The following is a 20,847-nucleotide window of genomic DNA, read 5'->3' on the forward strand; positions in this document are numbered from 1 at the left end:
CTGAATGTACGCAATAACCCATTTGCCTAAAGAACCCCCATTAGACACCAAAGGGTTTGGTTTCCATTTACTTGGTACATGTGTACATGATTTGGGGGTTTGTGGTGGGGGGAGCTCTCTCTCTCTCTCTCTCTCTCTTCCTTTTTTTCTTGAAGCTCCCTGATTTCTAACCTCCATGGCTTTTGGAAAAAACCTAAAACCCAGCTAATGTTTGATATCATCTATAGGAGGTTGGGAATTGGTTGCCTCCTCCTTTCTGAGTCACAAGTGCATTCTCTGTGACACTCCCAAAATAGTTCTGGGAACGAAAGAAAACAAGGCTTACTCAGAAACCCAACACACCAAGATAAGAAAGACCAACGAATATTCTTCAAAGAGGCAACCACAGGGCTCAGATTTTAAACATTCTGTCCAAATGTTAAATCACGTATTCCTTTTGTTTTCAGAAATATGCTCCCCATCCCTGTTGTACATGGCAGTGACAGCTGCGGAATGAAGCGGCCCCTTCCCTTCTGAGTTTGAGGTGTTGTTTTTGCACAGCTAGGGCTGTGAGAAGCAGAAGTTTAGTGACAGGAAGGGACGGATGTGGCTCCTGAGGATAGATCCAGATAAACAGAGGCACCAAATCGAGCCTGGCTGCCTTCAAATTCTCCTATTTACTTCTGGAACATATCCGCAGTGACTTTTCATCAGCTTTACTTGTTTTCATTGGTACATTTTCTTTTGTTTCCTAGAGAGTCATGAAAACCACTGCCAAGGTGAGCGAGAAAGTTCCCCACCATTTCATGAGTTGACCGCGTACAGACTTACAGAGACAGACTTATATGCCAAAGTGAGGAAGAGCCTGGCAAGGCCTGAAAGACCTTGGGTCACTTTCCATTCCCACCCAGTCTTAGTTCCAATTTTCTCCTGTGTGCAATGGAGATGATGGACCTGTGTGGCCTGTGTGGTTGCTGATGAGTTGAATGAAATAATGTATTCTAGAATGTCAATCTAGAATGATACCTGACCCATAGTGGGCTCCCGGTACATTACAGCTATTTGCTATTATCTTCGTTATTCCAGAGCTTCCTTGAGTAGGGTGCAGCAGTCAGGATTGTTAAAGGGGGCTGAGTCTCAAGACCTGGGTCCTTACACAGAACAGTCCCAGTTCCGCTAGGTGAAGTCATGTCCCGGCTATACATCTTATGTCCAGCTCCAGTTGCACTGGTTATAACCCTCTGGCCCAATGACTCCTTGGAGAATCTATGCAGCCAAAAGTCTACACTTTCGTGGACCTGAAAATCAGGCAGCCCTCTTCCACAGCAGCACAAGGTCTGCTCCTGCAAGAGCTGGAAACTCTGTGAAGAGGCTGCGTGCAGCACTAAACCGTGGCTTCCTCCAGTTCATTTCATCTAGCATCCTCTTTGGATCAAGGCAGAAAACTAGGGGATGAACGTGGAACCACCCATTTGATTCGCAGAGATTATGATTATGAGCAAGGCAGAGCACACATTTTCAAGGCCCGACTAACAACCAGATACAGCTGTTTTCTGTTATGTGTTCAGTTAAATGAAGAAAACAGAGAGAGATAAAGATGTTATAGTGATTACAGGGCCACCTGGGTTAAGCCTCCACCTCTTGATTTCGGCTCAGGTCATGGTTCGTGGGTTCCAGCCCTGAATCAGGTTCTGGGCTAACAGCATGGAGCCTGCTTGGGATTCTTTCTCTCTCTCTCTCTCTCTCTCTCTCTCTCTCTCTCTCTCCCTCCCTCCCTCCCTCCCCCTCTCTCTCTCCCTCCCCCTCTCTCTCTCCCTCCCCCTCTCTCTCTCCCCCTCTCTCTCTCTCCCCCCCCCTCTCTCCCCCCCTCTCTCTCACTCCCCCTCTCTCTCACTCCCCCTCTCTCTCTCTCCCCCTCTCTCTCTTTCTCTATATTTCTGCCCCTCTACCCCCTCAAAATAAATAAACTCAAAAAAAATATTTAAAGACATTATTGTAATTACAAACAATATGCCCTAGTAATCATTTTTTCACTTTTGTTCATGAGTCAGAGAAACTGCTCCCGATGTTATGTCCTTGACTAAACTGAGTGTCCCCCAAAAAAAGTGATGCTGAGGTCTTATGAATTGGCTCACATCTTCCCTCTGTACGTTCACAGCTATTTCTTCTAGAAGAAATGAGAGAGAGAAAGTATGATGGATATGCTCGAGTGATACAGAAATCATGGAGGAAATTTGTGGCCCGGAAGAAATACGTCCAAATGAGAGAAGAAGGTATTCTAGTCATTTTATTTCATGCATTTAACAAAGCTCCAGAATAACTTTGAGCTCAAAGTTACAAGTTCGCTTTCCTTTGCCTATAATGTCACATGTTAAAATCTTGCATTCATTTTGAGTTTCTCTGTGTATTTCCACACGATATTCCTCCTCTTTCTGGGGCCCTGGCCCTTCCCTCTTCTCTGGCCTTTGGGGAACTGCAGCCTCAGACCTCCTATTGAACAAGAAAGAGAGAAGGAGAAACAGTATTAACAGGAACTTCATCGGGGATTACATCGGGATGGACGAACACCCGGAACTCCAGCAGTTTGTGGGCAAGAGGGAGAAGATCGACTTTGCAGACACAGTGACCAAGTATGACAGAAGGTTCAAGGTACACACTGACCGCTGCCCATTGTGGGGAAAGTGGCCATTTTGACATGTCCACCCACCTTCTTAAAGCACCTCTCCTTACAGGGTGTAAAGCGAGACTTGCTTCTTACTCCAAAGTGCTTATACTTAATCGGACGAGAGAAAGTGAAACAGGGCCCGGACAAAGGCCTGGTGAAGGAAGTGCTGAAGCGGAGAATTGAGATGGAGAGAATCTTGTCCGTGTCCCTCAGGTGAGCAGCGAGGCTGCCTGGTCCTCCTCATCTTTGCCTCTCCGCCATTCCAAACAGCCGGGAGAAAGGCCTGGCCGGGCTCCCCCCTTGTCAAAATCCTGGTGAAGAAAACTGAGTTTCCTCTTCTTCCCTGAGAAGACCCGACCTTCATTGGTCTCAGGAATGAGATTCCAAGAAGTGGCCTTCTGGTCAGCTCCACTAGTCAAGGGGAACTCAGATGCTTTCTTCCCACAAAATGTAAGAGAAAAACCTGGTATCCAAAACAGAGGATAAATGCTTTTACTGAAGTGGGGCCAAGGGACCAGAGTCCCATCCTGAAGCCCACCTCCCCCACCTCGAAGACCTGACCCATTTCACCAGCAAAGGCCCAGGCAGCCTGGAGTCATTGCTCAATGCCCCCTTCAACTCCCAAGTTCACAGGCAGAGGCGCCGGCTTTCTTTTGGCAGAGGGGCTTGTACGTGTAAGGAGACTTGTTTTAAATCCTGCCCTGCTCAGAATTCTCTCTGATGAGAGGAAATCCTCCCAGTTACAGAAGGCTAAGAAAGGAGGGAGAAAGGCCCCTTTGAGCTCAGTGGCTTCCCCCTTGAGTGGCATCCCTGGGCCCTTCTGAGGAGACCGCTGCTTCTGTGGGGGCAAGGCTACGAGCTACCATTGCATTGACAGTCGTGATGTCCTGGTGGTCTATGAACATGTCTTCCTGGAATCGGGATACCTCTAAATTCTTACTCCACACGGAGGACAAAACGGCTGCTCTCAGGAAAAAGCCGGGGTTTTGTGTGCTCAGGCATCCTATCTACCCGGCTGGAAATCCTGGCTCCAGTGTGATAATCCAAAACAGATTTCAAGTTGTGTCCATTCTTGCCTATGTCACGGTGGTTTCTGATTCTCTCTGTTCCCAGTTTTCCTGATAAAGGGCCAGGTGGTGCTGTGAGGTCAAGGGTTTAAAACATTGCAGCTCAGGATGTGGGGGAAACTTGTAAGCAGAGGAGTCCATCAGCAGCCTTTCTGGCAAACCCCACCTCAGGTGGGTCTCAGTGCTGTGGATTTCAAGCAAGAGTTCTAGGCACTGTCCGGTTTCCAGAAGATCTTCCTGAGCATTCACCTCACCAGCTGGGCCACAGCCTGAGCTGGGCAGCCTGCCGGCCACACTTCCTGGCGAGCTGGGCGCTGAGGCTGCCCTTGTTCTTCCAAGGAACCCAACAGGAAGCTTCTTTTTTTCCTTGCATGGGGAAACGCCACACCTGGGCTAAGCAGGGTTCGCCTAAACCTGCTGTTTTCTCTTGACAGGGGCAGTGGCTGAATGCCAGGGAATCATAGTTCCGGGCACATGTGCTCGTTACTCTGAGAGTGATTATTATTCTTCCTGTTGTTATTGCCAGGCCTGTGTCTTCAGCCTTCAGACCACTCAGGCAGTGCTTGATCATAAATAATCATATGTCTCCATTTATATAAGGCACTTTGACACCATCCTTTTTGTCTAGGCCTTGAGGTTTATCAAGGTGTGGGATATCCCCCCTCAAATGTTTTCCTTCTGTCTTGTCTTGTCTCACAGCCTCTGGGGCTGCAGTGTCTCATGCTAAAACCAACTTCTGCTGCTGCTTCCTCATGGTCTGGACATGTGCTCCCTTATGGCCTTTCCTTGTTAGAGGATGTAATGAAATGAGGTGCTTAGCCCAAAAGTTGTTCTGGCTCCGGGGAGAGAAAAGAGTCTGAGTCATTGTAACTTGTGATCTGTGCATGTTGCAGTCACTGAGCCTCACCCTCACCAAGATTCATACTGTTCCCTCATTTCCTTCAACTACCGGGTTAGGCCAGTAATCTGAGTGAGGAATGCCACCACATGGGTGATGGTATGTGCAGAATCAAAACCAGGGTAGAAATGGATTGTGGTACCAGACCACCAGACGTGCATGTGTGTGTGTGTGTGTGTGTGTGTGTGTGTGTGTGTTCTCAAAATATTTCAACACTGGTATAGAGAAGGATTTTAACAGATGTCTTGCACTTTAGGGAAAAAGTTGTATTGTGTGTATGTGTGCTGAACACTGTGAGGCTTAGTGCTTGACTCTGGCTGCAGTGACTGCCCCATGGTTTCTTCTAGTTAAGACCATCACCGTGCCCATAAATTTGGTCTTCTGGACCACCTCTAACTCTTAAAACCATCGGGAAAGCAGAATGGGCTGGTAGCTCCCAAGCAAACCAACCAACCATGCAAAAACAACTATGCAACAGTTTGGGAAACGAGAGCATGACCAAATATTTGATATGAAGGATTTAGTGTTCATCTCCTTAGGTGTGATCTCGGTATTGTGGTTATTTTGGTCTAAAGAGGCTTTGTCTGGGACTCCTGGCAGGCTCAGTTGGTAGAGCATGGGACTCTTGATCTCCGGGTCATGAGTTCAAGCCCCATGTTGGATGTAGAGGCTACTTAAAAATAAAATCTTAAAAGAAAATTTTAGGGGTGCCTGGGTGGCTCAGTCAGTTAAGCGTCTGACTTTGGCTCAAGTCATGATCTTATGGTTCGTGGGTTCAAGCCCCTCATCGTGCTCTGTGCTGACAGCTCAGAGCCTGGAGCCTTCTTTGGATTCTGTGTCTCCCTCTCTCTCTGACCCTCCCCCGCTCACCGTCTGTCTCTCTCTCTCTCAAAAATTAAAAAACATTAAAAAAAATTTTAAAGACTAGGAAAGAAAGTTTAAGCTAAAGAAAAACATATAGGCCAGTCCCAATAGCTCGGGTGTAAGAGCCTGTGTTCTTTGCTTTCCCATTGTAGGTAATGAGATGGGTACCATCAAATCTCATAATTGGGGCTCTGTCTGATAAGGTTTTTATTTTTTTTTAATTTATTTATTGTTTAATTTATATTTAAGTTAGTTAGCATATGGTGCAACACTGATTCAGGAGTAGATTCCTTAATGCCCCTTGCCCATTTAGACTATCCCCCCTCCCACAACCCACCCAGCAACCCTCTGTTTGTTCTCTATATTTAAGTCTTTTATGTTTTGTCCCCCTCCCTGTTTTTATATTATTTTCCCTTCCCTTCCTTCCATCTGTTTTGTATCTTAAAGTCCTCATATGAGTGAAGTTGTATGATTATCTTTTCTCTGACTAATTTCGCTTAGCATAATACTCTCTAGTTCCATCCATGTAGTTGCAGATGGCAAGATTTCATTATTTGTCATTGTCAAGTAATACTCGATCGTATATACATAACACATCTTCCTTAGCCATTCCTCTGTCAATGGACATTTGGACTCTTTCCATACTTTGTTGTCAGTAGTGCTGCTGTAGACATTGGGGTGCATGTGCCCCTTTGAAACAACATACCTCTATCCCTTGTATAAATACCTCCTAGTGCAATTGCTGGGTTGTAGGGTAGTTCTATTTTTAATTTTTCAAGGAACCTTCATACTGTTTTCCAGAGTGGCTACACCAGTTTGCATTCCCATCAGCAGTGCAAAAGAGATCCTCTTTCTCCGCATCCTCACCAACATCTGTTGTTGCCTGAGTTGTTACTGTTAGCCATTCTGACAGGTGTGAGTTGGTATCTCATTGTGGTTTTGATTTGTATTTCCCTGATGGGGAGTGATGTTGAGCATTTTTTTCATGCGTCTGTTCACCATCTGGATGTCTTCTTGGAGAAATATCTGTTCGTGTCTTTTGTCCATTTTGTCACTGGATTATTTGTTTTTTGGGTGTTGAGTTTGATAAGTTCTCTATAGATTTTGGATACTAACCCCTTATCTGATATGTCGTTTGCAAATATCTTCTCCCACTCTGTCGGTTGCCTTTTAGTTTTGCTGATTGTTTCCTTCGCTGTGCAGAAGCTTTTTATTTTCATGAGGTCCCATAGTTCATTTTTGCTTTTGTTTCCCTTGCCTCCAGAGATGTGTTGAGTAAGAAGTTGGTGCAGCCAAGATCAAAGAGGTTTTTGCCTGCTTTCTCCTCGAGGATTTTAATGGCTTCCTGTCTTACGTTTAGGTCTTTCATCCATTTTGAGTTTATTTTTGTGTACGGTAAGAAAGTGGTACAGGTTCATTTTTCTGCATGTCGCTGTCCAGTTTTCCAGCACCACTTGCTGAAGAGACTGTCTTTATTCCATTGGATATTTTTTCCTGCTTTGTCAAAGATTGGTTGGCCATACGTTTGTGAGTCCATTTCTGGGTTCTCTATTCTGTTCCATTGATCTGAGTGTTTGTTCTTGTGCCGTACTGTTCTTGTACCGTACTGTCTCGATGATTACAGCTTTGTAGTATAGCTTGAAGTCTGGGATTATGATGCCTCCTGCTTTTGTTTTCTTTTTGAAGATTGCTTTGACTATTCGAGGTCTTTTCTGGTTCCATACAAATTTTAGGATTGTTTGTTCTAGCTCTGTGAAGAATGCTGGTGTTATTTTGATAGGTACTGCATTGACTATGTAGATTGCTTTGGGTAGTATTAACATTTTAACAATATTTGTTCTTCCTATCCAGGAGCATGGAATATTTGTCCATTTTTTGTCTGTGTGTCTTCTTCAATTTCTCTCATAAGCTTTCTATAGTTTTCAGTGTATAGGTTTTTCACCTCTTTGGTTATGTTTATTCCTAGGTATTTTATAGTTTTTGCTGCAATTGTAAATGGGATTGATTCCTTGATTTCTCTTTCTGTTGCTTCATTATTGGTGCATAGGAATACAACCGATCCCGTGCATTGGTTTTATATCCTGCCACTTTGCTGAATTCATGGATCAGTTCTAGCAGTTTTTTTGGTGGAATCTTTTGGGTTTTCCATATAGAGTATCATGTCATCTGCGAAGAGTGAAAGTTTGACCTCCTCCTGGCCGATTTGGATGCCTTTTATTCCTTTGTGTTGTCTGACTGCTGAGGCTAAGACTTCCAATACTATGTTGAATAACAGTAGTGAGAGTGGACATCCCTGTCTTGTTCCTGACCTTAGGGGGAAAGCTCTCAGTTTCCATTGAGGATGATATTAGCAGTGGGTCTTTCATATATGGCTTTTATGATCTTGAGGTGTGATCCTTCTATCCCTACTTTCTTGAGAGTTTTTATCAAGAAAGGGTGCTGTACTTTGTCAAATGCTTTCTCTGCATCTATTGAGAGGATCATGTGGTTCTTGTCCTTTTTTTTATTGATGTGATGCATCACATTGATTGTTTTGTGGATATTGAACCAGCCCTGGATCCCAGCTATAAATCCCATTTGGTTGTGGTGAATAATTCTTTGTGGAAGAAGAATTATTCGTGGATCTGGTTGGCTAGTATCTTGTGGAAGATTTTTGTATCCATGTTCATCAGGGACATTGATCTATAGTTCTCCTTTTTTGTGTAGTCTTTGTCTGGTTTTGGAATCAAGGTAATCCTGGCTTCATAGAAAGAGTTTTTAAGTTTGCCTTCCATTTCTATTTTTTGGAACAGCTTCAAGAGAATAGGTGTGAACTCTTCTTTAAATGTTTGGTAGAATTCCCCTGGAAAGCCATCCAGCCCTAGACTCTTGTTTTTTTGGGAGAGTTTTGATTTGTTTACTGGTTATGGGTCTGTTCAAATTTTCTATTTCTTCCTGTTTCGGTTTTGGCAATTTATATTTTTCTAGGAATGTGTCCATTTCTTCCAGATTGCCCATTTTATTGGTGTGTAATTGCTCATAATATTCTCTTATTGTTTTTATTTCTCCAGTGTTGGTTGTGATCTCTCCTCTTTCATTCTTGATTTTATTTATTTGGGTCCTTTCTTTTTTTGTTTTTGATCAAACTGGCTAGGGGTTTATCAATTTTGTTAATTCTTTCAAAGAACCAGCTGGTTTCATTGATCTGTTCTACTGTTTTATTTGTCTGTTTGTTTTTGTGTTTTTGTTTCGATCACATTGATTTCTGCTCTAATGGTTGTTATTCCTGTCTTCTGCTGGTTTGGGGTTTTATTTGCTGTTCTTTTTCCAGCTCTTTGAGGTGTGAGGTTAGGTTGTGTATCTGAGGCCTTTCTTCCTTCTTTAGGAAGGCCTACATTGCTATATACTTTTATGACTGCCTCTGCTGCATGCCAGAAGTTTTGGGCTGTGGTGTTATCATTTTCATTGCCCTCATATACTTTTTAATTTTCCCTTTAATTTCTTGGTTAGCCCATTCTTTTTTCTTTTTTTTCTTTTTTTTTTTTTTTAATATGGGACACTTCATGAATTTGTGTGTCATCCTTGTGCAGGGGCCATGCTAATCTTTTCTGTATCATTCCAATTTTAGTATATGTGCTGCTGAAGTGAGCACCCCATGCATTCTTTAGTAGGATGTTCTTTAGTCCCCAAGTATTTGTTATCTTTCCAAATTTTCTCTTGTGGTTGATTGCGAGTTTCATAGCATTGTGGCCTGAAAATATGCACAGTATGATCTCAGTCTTTTTGTACTTGCTGAGGGCGGATATGTGTCCCACTATGTGATCTGTTCTGGAGAATGTTCCATGGGCACTGAAGAAGAATGTGTATTCTGCTGCTTTAGGATAAAATGTTCTGAATATATCTGTTAAGTCCATCCTGTCCAATGTGTCACTCAAAGCCATTGCTTCCATGTTGATTTTCTGTTTAGATGATCTGCCTGTTGTTGTAAGTGGGATGTTGAAGTTCCCTACTATTATGGTATTATTATCAATGAATTTCTTTTTGTTTGTGACTAATTTATATATTTGGGTTCCTCAACATTTGGAGCATAAATGTTTACAATTGTTAGGTCTTCTTCATGGATAGACCCCTTAATTATGATATAATGCCCTTCTCCATCTCTTGTTATAGTCTTTATTTAAAACAAAAAATTTTTTAACATTTATTTATTTTTGAGAGATAGAGAGCAGGGGAGGGGCAGCGAGAGAGGGAGACACAAAATATGAAGCAGGCCCCACGCTCTGGGCTGTTAGCACAGAGCCCGAAGTGGGGCTCAAACCCACAAACTGTGAGATCATGACCTGAGCTGAAGTTGGATGCCCAACTGACTGAGCCACCCAGGCGCCCCTAAGTCCATTTTAAAATCTAGATCATCTGATATAAATATTGCTACTCCAGCTCTCTTTTGTTGACCATTAGCATGATAGATGGTTCTCCATCTCCTTATTTTCAATCTGAGGGTGTCTTTAGGTCTAAAATGGGTCTCTTGTAAACAGCATATAGATGGATCTTGTTTTCTTATCCCTTCTGTTACCCTATGTCTTTTGAATGGAGCGTTGAGCCCATTGACATTTAGAGTGAGTACTGAAAGATAGGAATTTATTGCCATTATGTTGCTAATAAATTGGAGAGTTGGAATTTCTGGTAGTGTTCTCTGGTTCTTTGTTGCTTTTGGTCTTTTTGTTTCTGTTTTTGTTTTTGTTGTTTCATCTCTTCTCCCTTCAGAGAGTCCCCCTTAAAATTTCTTGCAGGGCTGGTTTAGTGGTCACAAACTACTTTAATTTTTGTTTGTCTGGGAAACTTTTTATCTCTTCTATTTTGAATGACAGCCTTGCTGGATGAAGAATTCTTGGCTGCATATTTTTCCGATTCAGCACATTGAATATATCCTGCCACTCCCTTCTGGTCTGCCAAGTTTCTGTGGATAGGTCTGCTGCAAACCTGATCTGTCTTCCCTTGTAGGTTAAGGACTTTTTTTCCCTTGCTGCTTTCATGATTCTTTCCTTGCCTGAGTATTTTGTGAATTTGACTATGTTATGCCTTGTTGCTGGTCGGTTTTTGTTAAATGTAATGGCAGTCCTCTGTGCTTCCTGGATTTCGATGCCTGTGTCTTTCCCCAGGTTAGGAAAGATTTCTGCTATGATTCGTTCACATAAATTTTCTACCCCTTTTTTTCTCTCTTCATCTTCTGGGACCCCTATCATTCTCATGTTATTCCTTTTTAATGAGTCACTGAGTTCTCTAATTTTTATTTTGTGCTCTTTTGCCTTAGTTTCCCTCTTTTTTTTCTGCTTCAGTATTCTCCATAAGTTTGCTCTGCCTCATCCATTCTTGCTGCTGTGGCATCCATTCTTGCTGCCGTGGCATCCATTCGAGATAGCAGCTCAGTTATAGCATTTTTTATTTCATCCTCCCTAGCTTTTACTTCTTTTATCTCCGCAGAAAGGGATTCTGATGTATTTTCAACCCCAGCTAGTATTCTTATTATCATGATTCTAAATTCTGATTCAGACATCTTGTTTGTATCTGTGATTAAGTCCTCAGCTGTCATTTCTTTCTGTTCTTTCTTTTGGGGTGAATTCCTTCGTTTTGTCATTTTTGAGGAAGAAAAGGAATTAATAAAGTAAGAAAAATTAAAATTAAAAATTAAAAATTAAAAACAACACAAAGAAATCAAATAAAGGATGCTAGATCCTAGGTATGTTTTGGTCTGGTTGTTGAAAGAAGCTTGATAGAGTAGAGAAAAAAGGGAAAGATAAGAAAAGAAAAAAAGGAAAACCTTTGAAAATTTGAAAAAATGAATACAATAAAACAGAATAGAATGAAATGATGAAAGTAAAATAGAATTTTAAGAATTTATAAAAGAGTAAAAAAAAACTAGTAGAAAAAATTGAAAAGTCTTTTTAATAAAAATGGAAAATAAAAGATTTTTTTTCTCTTTCTGTATTCAAGAGTAAGAACAGAAAAAAAAAAAAAACGAATAAAAGAACGAGCAAACAGAATGGAGTATGATTGAAATTACATCTGGTTTCTCATAGAAGTCAAGCTATGAAGCACTTTATAGTCCATAAACTAAGCAGGCAGAGAGACTTGTGTTTGTCAAGAGTGCTGTTGGCCCAGTTGGGCAGGGCTTAGTGTAACAGCTATGTCCTCCATAGATGGCACTGCTTAGCTTACTGGGGTGGATTGCTGTGGATGGCACTTGTAGGCATGTATGTGCATATGTGGGAGGGGTGAAAATGGCATCACCCTGCTACCCAGTCTCTAGTATTTGAACTCTGTGGTCTCCATGACTGGCAATCAAGCACCCTTGATTTTTCTCTGGCTTCCATCCACTCCCCACTTCTACACTGTCTGTAACCAAGCTGCCAGGTGGCACCTGCCTCTTGAGTTTTATCTCAAATAGGGCTTTTTCCCAGCCCCTCACTTCTGAGGGACTTCAGCTTTGGCCCACTCACACCTTCTGGAGGAGGGTCTCACCAAGCAATGGCCAGGTGCCAGTTCGTCCCCAGGAATGTTCATGAGACCGCACTGCTGATGGTGCCCAGAGACTGTGGCCAGGTGCCAGCCCAGCCCAGAAAAAGTTCATGCGATCTTGTACCAGCAGCAGAGTTTCAAGGTTTACGGAAAATCACAACACACATGTGGCTCCGGCCTTCACCCTCAATGTCCTTATTCCAGCACTAGTAAATGTGGTTGTTCGGAATCTGCTGGGACCTTTGCCTGTGGGGATGCCGCACAACCTCTACCGGGTGTCCTCCCAGCAGGGGTACTGCTTCTCCCCATGTGGCCCGAGAACCTCTTGGACCCCACTCTGCTACTGGGGATTCGCCCTTCCCACCAGAGCACCACTAGGTATTGAGCTGCGGAGTTGCAGACTCTGCGCTCCCCCTGTTTATAGAGTCTTAATGGAATTTAAACCCTCTCCTTTCTCCTTTCTTCCTTTCTTCCTTTTTTGTTCAGTCCCTATGGCTGTTTCCACTTTTCCATTTTCTCTGCAGCTGCTTTTGGTGGTGGTGGGGGTGCTTTTCCCATACTCTCTCCCCATCTCCGTCCTCTCTCCACAAGCAAAAACAACTCCCTGGCCTCCGCAGCTTCTCTCTCCCCCAGTTCACCTCTCCACGCCACGTACCTGCTGAGTTCTGTGGTTCAGGTTGTGCAGATTGTTGTGTTAATCCTCAAATCAGTTTTCTAGGTGTGCAGGATGGGTTAGTGCTAATCTGGCTACATTTCAGCAATGAGAGACACAAAAAAAACCTTCATGCTGTTCTGCCATCTTGGCCCCTCCTCTGATGAGGCTTCTAATAGTCCTTGTCATTTTAATAGCTGATCACCAGAGGCCCAAGACTGAAAAATATGTGGCTCCCTGTCTGGTTCAGTAGATTTTCCAAAATGACTATGTGATGGGAAGATCAACCTGAAAGAGGGCTTTAGGGAGATGCTCCAGTTTCTCTTGTTGCAACATTCTTGCCTAGAATGTTGCATTGCCTAATTGGCTAAACCTGGCAGTAAGAACAGCCTGCTTTACCACTGCGCAGCTGACCCAAAACATTACTGAAATCTTGACCTGATGTAACCTTTGAGATTTGGGAACCTGGACGTTGTCAGCATTTTTGAACTGAACCCCTACCTTCTGTTCAGCTCTGGAATTTGGAGGTGAATGCGAACATAGTCACTGCCTCAAGGAGCTCCCTGTCATTCTGGAATGGAAGCAAATACCTGAGTAGGCCTTCCATATAACCTGCCATACAGGTTATAAGTGTTAGGAGATGTTACACAGGATACTGCTGGGATACAAAAGACACGATGAGCCTTCTCACTGGGGGTCTGTGAAGCTTCGCTAGGAGACCCTTGTTTAGGTTTGACACAGCCTGTGTCTGCACTACAGGGAAATCAGGTTGCCCCAAAGCTGGTGTCACTGGTTTCTCTGTATGGTGGAATTCTGGAGAAGGTTTATTTTCTTCTCCTTCTTCACGTTTATTTATTTTTGAAAGAGAGAGACGGAGAGCATGTGTGCAAGCAAGCAAAGGAGAGGCAAAGAGAGAGGAGATAGAGACTCCCAAGCAGGTTGTGTGCTGACAGCAGAGAGCCCGATGCAGGGTTTGAACTCATGAGCCATGAGAGCATGACCTGAGCCAGACACTTAACCGATTGAGCCACCCAGGCACCCAGGTTTATTTTCTTCTTTAATTACCTCTGTACTTTCCAGTTTGCTAAAAGGAGTACATATAAAGGTTTAAATAAAGGCAGGGCTGGCCTAGGAAATAGCCTTTTCAGCATGGGGGAGGGGGGGACCTCCTTTAAGTCTTTACTCAGTGTTTTGTAACGAACATTTTTTTGTGAAAGAGATACTGATTAAGGGAGTGAAACAAGATTTTCTAGTATCATCAGCAATATAACAATAAGCCACAAAGATGAGGAGATAAAAAGCAAATAGAGAGCCAAAGCAGGGACTAGTAAAGGATCTTTCAGCACAGGGGACTACATCAAACATCTGTAAGGAATTGCAGCTTGAGCATATGAATAAGACAGGGGTGAGGTCCAAAGATAAGTCTGAATTTTTAGAGTAAATAAATGTAAAAGCTTTGTTTTTAGACCCTGGAGCGTGGGCTGAGGAGAGGCGAATGAACTTAAAACTCTGGCCTGAGGATGGTTTCACTGACTCCCATGCCTGGGTCACCCGAGGGAGGGGTTTCTGAATTTGATGGCTAAAGACAAAGTGTCCAAACACTTGTTCTCATTTCCAGACTCCTGCTGATAATTGGCCCTGAAGTTTTGGCCTGCTTGCTTTTTTCTTTATGGTAATGAAACTCCTAACCGCATTAAACTACTCAAGGTTACTTGCGTTGGGCTCATTTAGCCCAGTTGAATAAGCACTGTCCCGCCGAAAAGTACAGCCAGGCAAACAGACGCATCCAGACATGCCCAAGAGTGCTCTGCATCAAGCAGAGTTTTGTTTCTCACCCCACACACTGAAAAGTGGGGCTTCTTGTTTTACTCTTTGCCTATCGCATCCACTCCCTTCCTCACGCAACAGTCTTCTTACTCCTGGGCTAGGATGCTAGGATGCTAGGATGTTTGGGGGTTTTTTTTTCATTAATTCCAAATGATGTTTACATAAGTGCCTTTGTGTGGAGTTCTGCATTGCCATAATTGAATTGACCATGACAATTCGAGACTTTTCATCTGCCTAGAGACAGGAAGATGATAGTAGCTTTGTAGCTAGACCGTCTGTGGTACATTCTCAGACTTTACGAAAAGATTCCATTTCCTCATTTAGAAAAGTAGAGATTTAGAAATAGTAGAGATTGTGAGCTGCCCTGCAATACCTATTCTCTCCTTTACATAGGAATGGCTGACAGCCTCCCCTAAGACTGCATTTCCCAGGCTTCCTTGCAGCTAGGCATAACCATGTGACGTAGTGCTGGCCCATGGGGTGTGAGCAGAAGTGACTTGTACAACTTCCCGGTCCTACCTGTAAAAGGAAACAGTAAATGCCTAGCCCCCAGGCACTGTAGAATGGTCCTGTTGGTCCTGAATTGCTTTTGCAAATGCTTTTGAGGAGCAAGAGACAAAAATGCAATCTTGTTTAAACCGCCAGTTGCCACGGTCTTCATCACGACAGAAAAACCTATATCCCAACTATAACAAGAGTATAAAGGAAACTAGTTGTGATGTAGGAAAGTTTGAAAACAAAAGCTTGAGGTAGTAATAATGACCAAGTGTTCCACCTAAATGGCCATTATGTGTTCAAAAATGCCTGTAAAGTATTCTGACTTCACTTCCAAGAAGAACTCTCCTGCATACTCATCCTCATTAAAGAGGCTTTGAAGGGCCAAGCTCCCTCTCAGTGTGCTGTTGTCTTGTTGCTTCTCGTTTACTCATCTCTCCCCTGTGGTTTGTGCATGCTGCCATCCTGTGCCTTTAAATTATAGGTGGGTGGTGGGCCTACCTTAGATCTCTCCTCTCCTATACATTACCAAGCTCCTTTCATGTAGGAAGACTAAGGGGCTGAGGTTTCTGGAACAGGCTATGGCTAAAGCTACTGACTTAATCAGGTACAGGTCGTTAGCTTCCTTCTGTGCCCAAAGAGAGAAGGTTCCTGACAAGTCACCAAGGCTCTGACTGCCCGAAGAAGTCAGAAGGCTCACACTGCCTCTGGTCTACCCCGACCTCATCATATTCATGGGACTGCCCAGAGATACCATGGGGGTTGCAGTTTAAATGGATCAGAGTCTACATGGAAGAAGAATGCTTAATCTCAAAGCTTCTCTATGCCCTAGTTCTTTGTCCATACTCACCTTCCCGTCTGGGTTTGTAATCTATTGGTGCAGCGGTACTTGGGGTCCCGAGAGCAGGCCCCTGTGTGATACAGCTCAGCTCTGGTTACTAAAAAAAACAAAAACAAAAACAAACAAACAAAAAAAAACCATGTTGTTGGCATTTCCTGCACTTGGAGAGATTAAAATGTTATTGTGGTCAATTCATTGAAACAGGTTTGCTTTGTTTTTAATACCTGGAAAAACACTATCCCTGATGAAATGTCATTCTTTAGAGGGGTGTCTTAGATAGTTTAACGGTGGTACAGTGGAGGTCTTTGTACGTGTGTACATTATGGAACCTTTGGGGTTGGTGGCCTCCTTCAACTGAGCTATACCTCTAACAACTGGAGTATAAAAGGTCTTAATTATATGTGTGTTGTAATTTCCATGAAGTCTAGCTGGGTTGGGAGATGGAACTGAGAGTCTAGCTGGCTTGGGAGATGGACTGAGTCTAATCAATCCTCTCTACCAATAAGCATTTTCCCCAGAACTGGGTTTGCCTCAGCCTCTTCCAGTCTTCCTGCAGCATCTCATGTTTTCTCCCTCCTGGCCTGAGTTTGCCCACAGCCCTACCCTATACAAACACGCAGTTTCCACAGAGGTGTGTTCTCTCCCTGTCCCACGAAATTCATTAGCTTGAAGTTGATGCTTGTTCTTGCTTGCTGTTGGTCCACCTGTCTTGTGTATCTGTGTTTCGTGTGTTTGTGCCTTCAGCAGCTCTTGGCACACAGTTTAAGCAGAGCACCCAATACCCAAAGACCCGTAATAAGTGCTTACAAAGCCCAGGGTGTTGGCCTCCCTTTTGGTAACTGAGCTACACTTCTTCAAGTTAGGATTTATTACAATAGCTACAACCATATTGTAAATTCTACTAACTTGGCACTTATGTGGAATTGTTCACTTTCAGCCACATTCTATTCATAACAGTTGGGATTTTTATGATCCTGAGAACGTAGAAGTTGAATTTGAAAGTGGTTTTTTCTTTTTTAATACAGACTAAATTGTCCTTAAATTCCGGATTTTGAAAATCATGTGGGAGATTTATTTTGATGATACTTTTGGTGGGTTAGAAGCTTCCTTCGAAAGCAGATTGCAGCAATTTTGTTATGTAATTTGTAGCTGTTGTGTTTTGTTTTGAAGCTTATCACTTATAGAAAGACTGTAGAAACCTAATGCTATCTTACAGAATTTTTTTAAGGGAATAAACAGACGTGCAACTTTCATTAAGTCTTTCCAATCTCTTTGCAGTACCATGCAGGATGACATTTTCATTCTTCATGAGCAAGAGTATGACAGTCTGCTTGAGTCTGTCTTCAAAACTGAATTCTTAAGCCTCTTAGCAAAGCGTTATGAGGAAAAAACCCAGAAGCAACTACCTCTGAAATTTAGCAATACGTAAGTGGGGATCTGGGGCCCAAAGTTGTGAGTAAAAATTGATCTCCCTGCTGCAGTCAAGGCTGAGAAGAGAGGAGGCTTGTGGGGTGGAGCAGGGGGTCTGACCGGCTTCAGTGGCTTCAGAAAAGCCCAGCCCTGTGTGCCTCCATTTCCCCCAGAGAGCCCTAGGGCCTACAGAAGACAGTCCTGATGGATGTTACAGACCTTGAAAGATCACTTTTGCGTTTTTGTGAAGTAATATGGACAGCTACTTAAAATTGGGATTTTTCTGCCTTATGACATGAGAAAATGTAAGTTAAAAAAAAAGCAGAATATGGAATTGTGTTATGTAAGCCCATAGGCAGTATGAAAAATAAAAACTGGCTGGGCATTTTAGAGTTGTGGATGAATTTCCCATCTATTTGGGTTTTGGTTGCTAGTGTTGAATGAAATTTCATTAAGTAATAACCACCTTCCATGCCAGGGAGACATGGGCTATCTTGTGTCTGGCATCTCTCAGTTCTCCACAAACAGACGGAGGGAAATCAGAGAGGTACAGTGACACCCCACAGTAGTGTGGCCTGGGGAGTGTCCCTTCCCTTTCGTCCGCTCGGTAGACCCACCTGAGTCCACCTGATGGAGTGACATTGGTACCTATAATGGGGTACCTCCCTCACCAACTGGTTTCTTACAGATGCTTGCTGGGCCCCAGATACTTCTGCCCCTGGTCGGGGCTTCGCACACAGCTGTCCCACACCCATGTACGTTGTCCGCATTCGAGGGCCCCGGGCCGGCTCAGATGACCTGGGTTTGCCTAGTTTTACAGCACGCTTGCCCAGCAGCAGAAAACTCCATGCTGGGGTCTGCGAGCACCATTTTCTCACGTGTTACTAACAAATATCCTCGTCACAGGCTTGAACTCAAGTTGAAAAAGGAAAACTGGGGTCCCTGGAGTGCAGGGGGCTCCCGGCAAGTGCAGTTCCACCAAGGCTTCGGTGACCTGGCCATCCTCAAGCCCAGTAACAAAGTGCTGCAGGTCAGCATCGGACCAGGCCTGCCCAAGAACTCCCGTAAGTATGCACGGGGCCCGTGGCAGGACCACCGCCTGGCCCTCCCTCACCCTGCTCGGGGCCAGACTTGCTTCATACGAGATGCTCACGGGGCTCTGCGAGGCAGAGAACCAGTACATTTACTGCTTCCTGGGGCTGGGGTTTACTTGACATTGAAGCATTTCCAACTAAACCAACATCGAGGCAAATGAGCAGGTTAAACCTTTCTGGATAATTTCGCACTTAGGTATAGCAATCCTGGCATTACAAATACTGTGTTTAAAATAAATCAGGGGAGCCTGGGTGGCTTCGTCGGTTGAGCGTCCGACTTCAGCTCAAGGTCATGATCTCATGGTCTGTGAGTTCGAGTCCCACGTTGGGCTCTGTGCTGACAGCTCGGAGCCTGGAACCTGCCTCAGATTCTGTGTCTCCCTCTCTTCTGCCCCTCCGTCACTCCTGCTCTCTCTCTCAAAAATAAATAAACATTTAAAAAAAATTTGTAAATAAAATAAATCAGCTTGTTAGCTTCACATGTCCAGCCCATTCCAGTCAGATCTTGTCAACAGTACAAACATTACCTTTTCTGGCAGTTAGAAGAAATTGACCACGTTTTACCAGCCCTTAGCCAGGTTTCACTGTATTACTGTGCATCAGAGCTAATGGCTCCTCCTTCCACCATAGAACCAGCACTTACCTGGAAAACCCCTCCTGCCACCGCACTGCACTAACTCCTTCACCAACCTCTGATTCTTTTTCTATTTATTAGCAATATTTGTAATGTACAGCATAGAGTAATCATGTATGCTATGCTTTCATCTACTGTAGATGTCTTTATAGAATTTTCTCCATGCGTACAACAAGTGGATGCCAGGTATAAAGGAGGCCTTTGTGAAATCTGTCTACAAAGGTATACACTGGCATGTGCTGTAAGTCACTAATACAATACAGACAAATAGCCACGCAGAACATGTTGGTGTGTCTGTATCAGTTGGAACTTACATAAAACAGACAGCATTTCTTTTGGGTTTTGTTTTAATTTTTCTCTTTCTTTTTTTTTTTTTAAGTTTATTTATTTTGAGAGAGAGGGAGGGAGAGCACACGAGGGGCAGAGAGAGAGGAAGAGAGAGAATCCCAAGCAGGCTCCACACTTTGAGCACAGGGCCCAACATGGGGCTTAACCTCACGAACCATAAGAGCATGACCTGAGCTGAAACCAAGAGTCGGATGCTTAACCAGTTAAGCCACCCAGGGGCCCCCAGACAGCAGTTTTTGAAGATGCTTTTAAATACACAGATTCTTGGGATGCCTGGGTGGCTGAGTCAGTTAAATGTCTGACCTCGGCTCAGGTCATGATCTCGTGATTCATGGGTTTAAGCCCTGCGTCAGACTCTGTGCTGATAGCTTGGAGCCTGGAGCCTGCTTAAGATTCTGTGTCTCCTTGGCGCCTGGGTGGCTCAGTCGGTTGGATGACCGACTTCGGCTCAGGCCATGATCTCACGGTCCGTGGATTCCAGCCCCGAGTCGGACTCTGTGCTGGCAGCTCGGAGCCTGGAGCCTGCTTCGGATTCTGTGTCTCCCTCTCTCTCTCTGCCCCTCCCCTGCTCAAGCTCTGTCTCTGTCTCTATCAAAAATAAATAAACATTTAAAAAATTAAAAAAAAAAGATTCTGTGTCTCCCCACTCTGGTCTCCTGCCAATACCTCCTCCTGGCCAAACCCAACTGGAATGCAGAGGCCTCTTGGCCCAGGTGAAGCAGTCCTTTGGGCTCAGAGCCTGGCAAAGAAGAGCAACAGATAACCAGCGGGTTGTGAACAGTGTTCAGTAGGCCCCAAGTGGAACGTCCCCTAATCAGGAGGGAAGGAATCTAGGTACTGAGAGGGGAACCCTCACCAGGCCGCTTCCCCTTGTCCCTGGACCTCAGGACCTCCTTCATTTTGTGTTATCCGTGCCTTCTCACCTCCCGTCCCTCTCAGTTCCTCAGCCCTTCTCTTTGCAAGAAATTCCCTCTGCACCCCTCTTCTGGTTTGATCCTGCCTTCCTTCATGTCCTACTGGAGACCTATCTATTGGTTTCCTTTGTAATACATGTCTCTGCAGAGGTGCCATCTCCTCTGCCCGGCAGTGTTCCTGCCGCCCCAGGCCCGGTTCTGACCCACAGTGGGGTTCCATGGACCACCAGCTTATTTTCTAACTCCTCACGTCTGTGTCAGAAGTACAAGTCTTCTACCCTCTGTGGTCTCTGTTTTCATCGGAAGGCTCTTGACCCTACACTGATGTACAGTGAGCGCTGAGATGTGCTTCTTGCCAGTGACCGTGACGGGCAGCACTCACGGGTTCATTCCGTGCTGTGTTCAGACCACGAGTGCAAACGTTAAAATGTCCCACCCATCTCTTTTGAAAGCCCACAGATATAGAAACGCTTTTGTAAGACTGTAAAGCCATTGTCTCTAACATTTCAACACCGTGGGTCCATCGACATGTCTTCTGGCCCCTCCTGTCCCATAGCTACTAAGGCAGTACTTCCCTCAACTGTCCCTTCTCTAGTGCAGGCTCCTTGCATTTCTGGCTGGAACCTGGATTCCACACTTCTCAAAAGTTTTCCATAAGCAAGAA

The 20,847-nt window shown here is 44.1% G+C and overlaps 1 protein-coding gene and 1 non-coding gene across 2 annotated transcripts in view; one reads left to right on the top strand and one right to left on the bottom strand.

Annotated features, from left to right (window-relative positions):
- MYO1E (myosin IE) overlaps positions 1-20,847 on the top strand; it is a 214,086-nt gene that overhangs the window by 168,265 nt on the left and 24,974 nt on the right. The window contains exons 20-24 of the mRNA XM_042941875.1: positions 2,138-2,252; positions 2,459-2,628; positions 2,712-2,857; positions 17,062-17,208; positions 18,100-18,257. Of these exons, the coding sequence (XP_042797809.1) occupies positions 2,138-2,252; positions 2,459-2,628; positions 2,712-2,857; positions 17,062-17,208; positions 18,100-18,257 (736 nt within the window). The remainder of the gene's footprint in view (positions 1-2,137; positions 2,253-2,458; positions 2,629-2,711; positions 2,858-17,061; positions 17,209-18,099; positions 18,258-20,847) is intronic.
- On the bottom strand, positions 8,998-9,104 carry LOC122223272. The gene has a single exon (XR_006204158.1). It is a non-coding gene; the product is annotated as a U6 spliceosomal RNA (small nuclear RNA).

This window comes from Panthera leo, chromosome B3 (genome assembly GCF_018350215.1).
Source record: "Panthera leo isolate Ple1 chromosome B3, P.leo_Ple1_pat1.1, whole genome shotgun sequence".
In the NCBI taxonomy this organism is placed as follows: Eukaryota; Metazoa; Chordata; class Mammalia; order Carnivora; family Felidae; genus Panthera; species Panthera leo.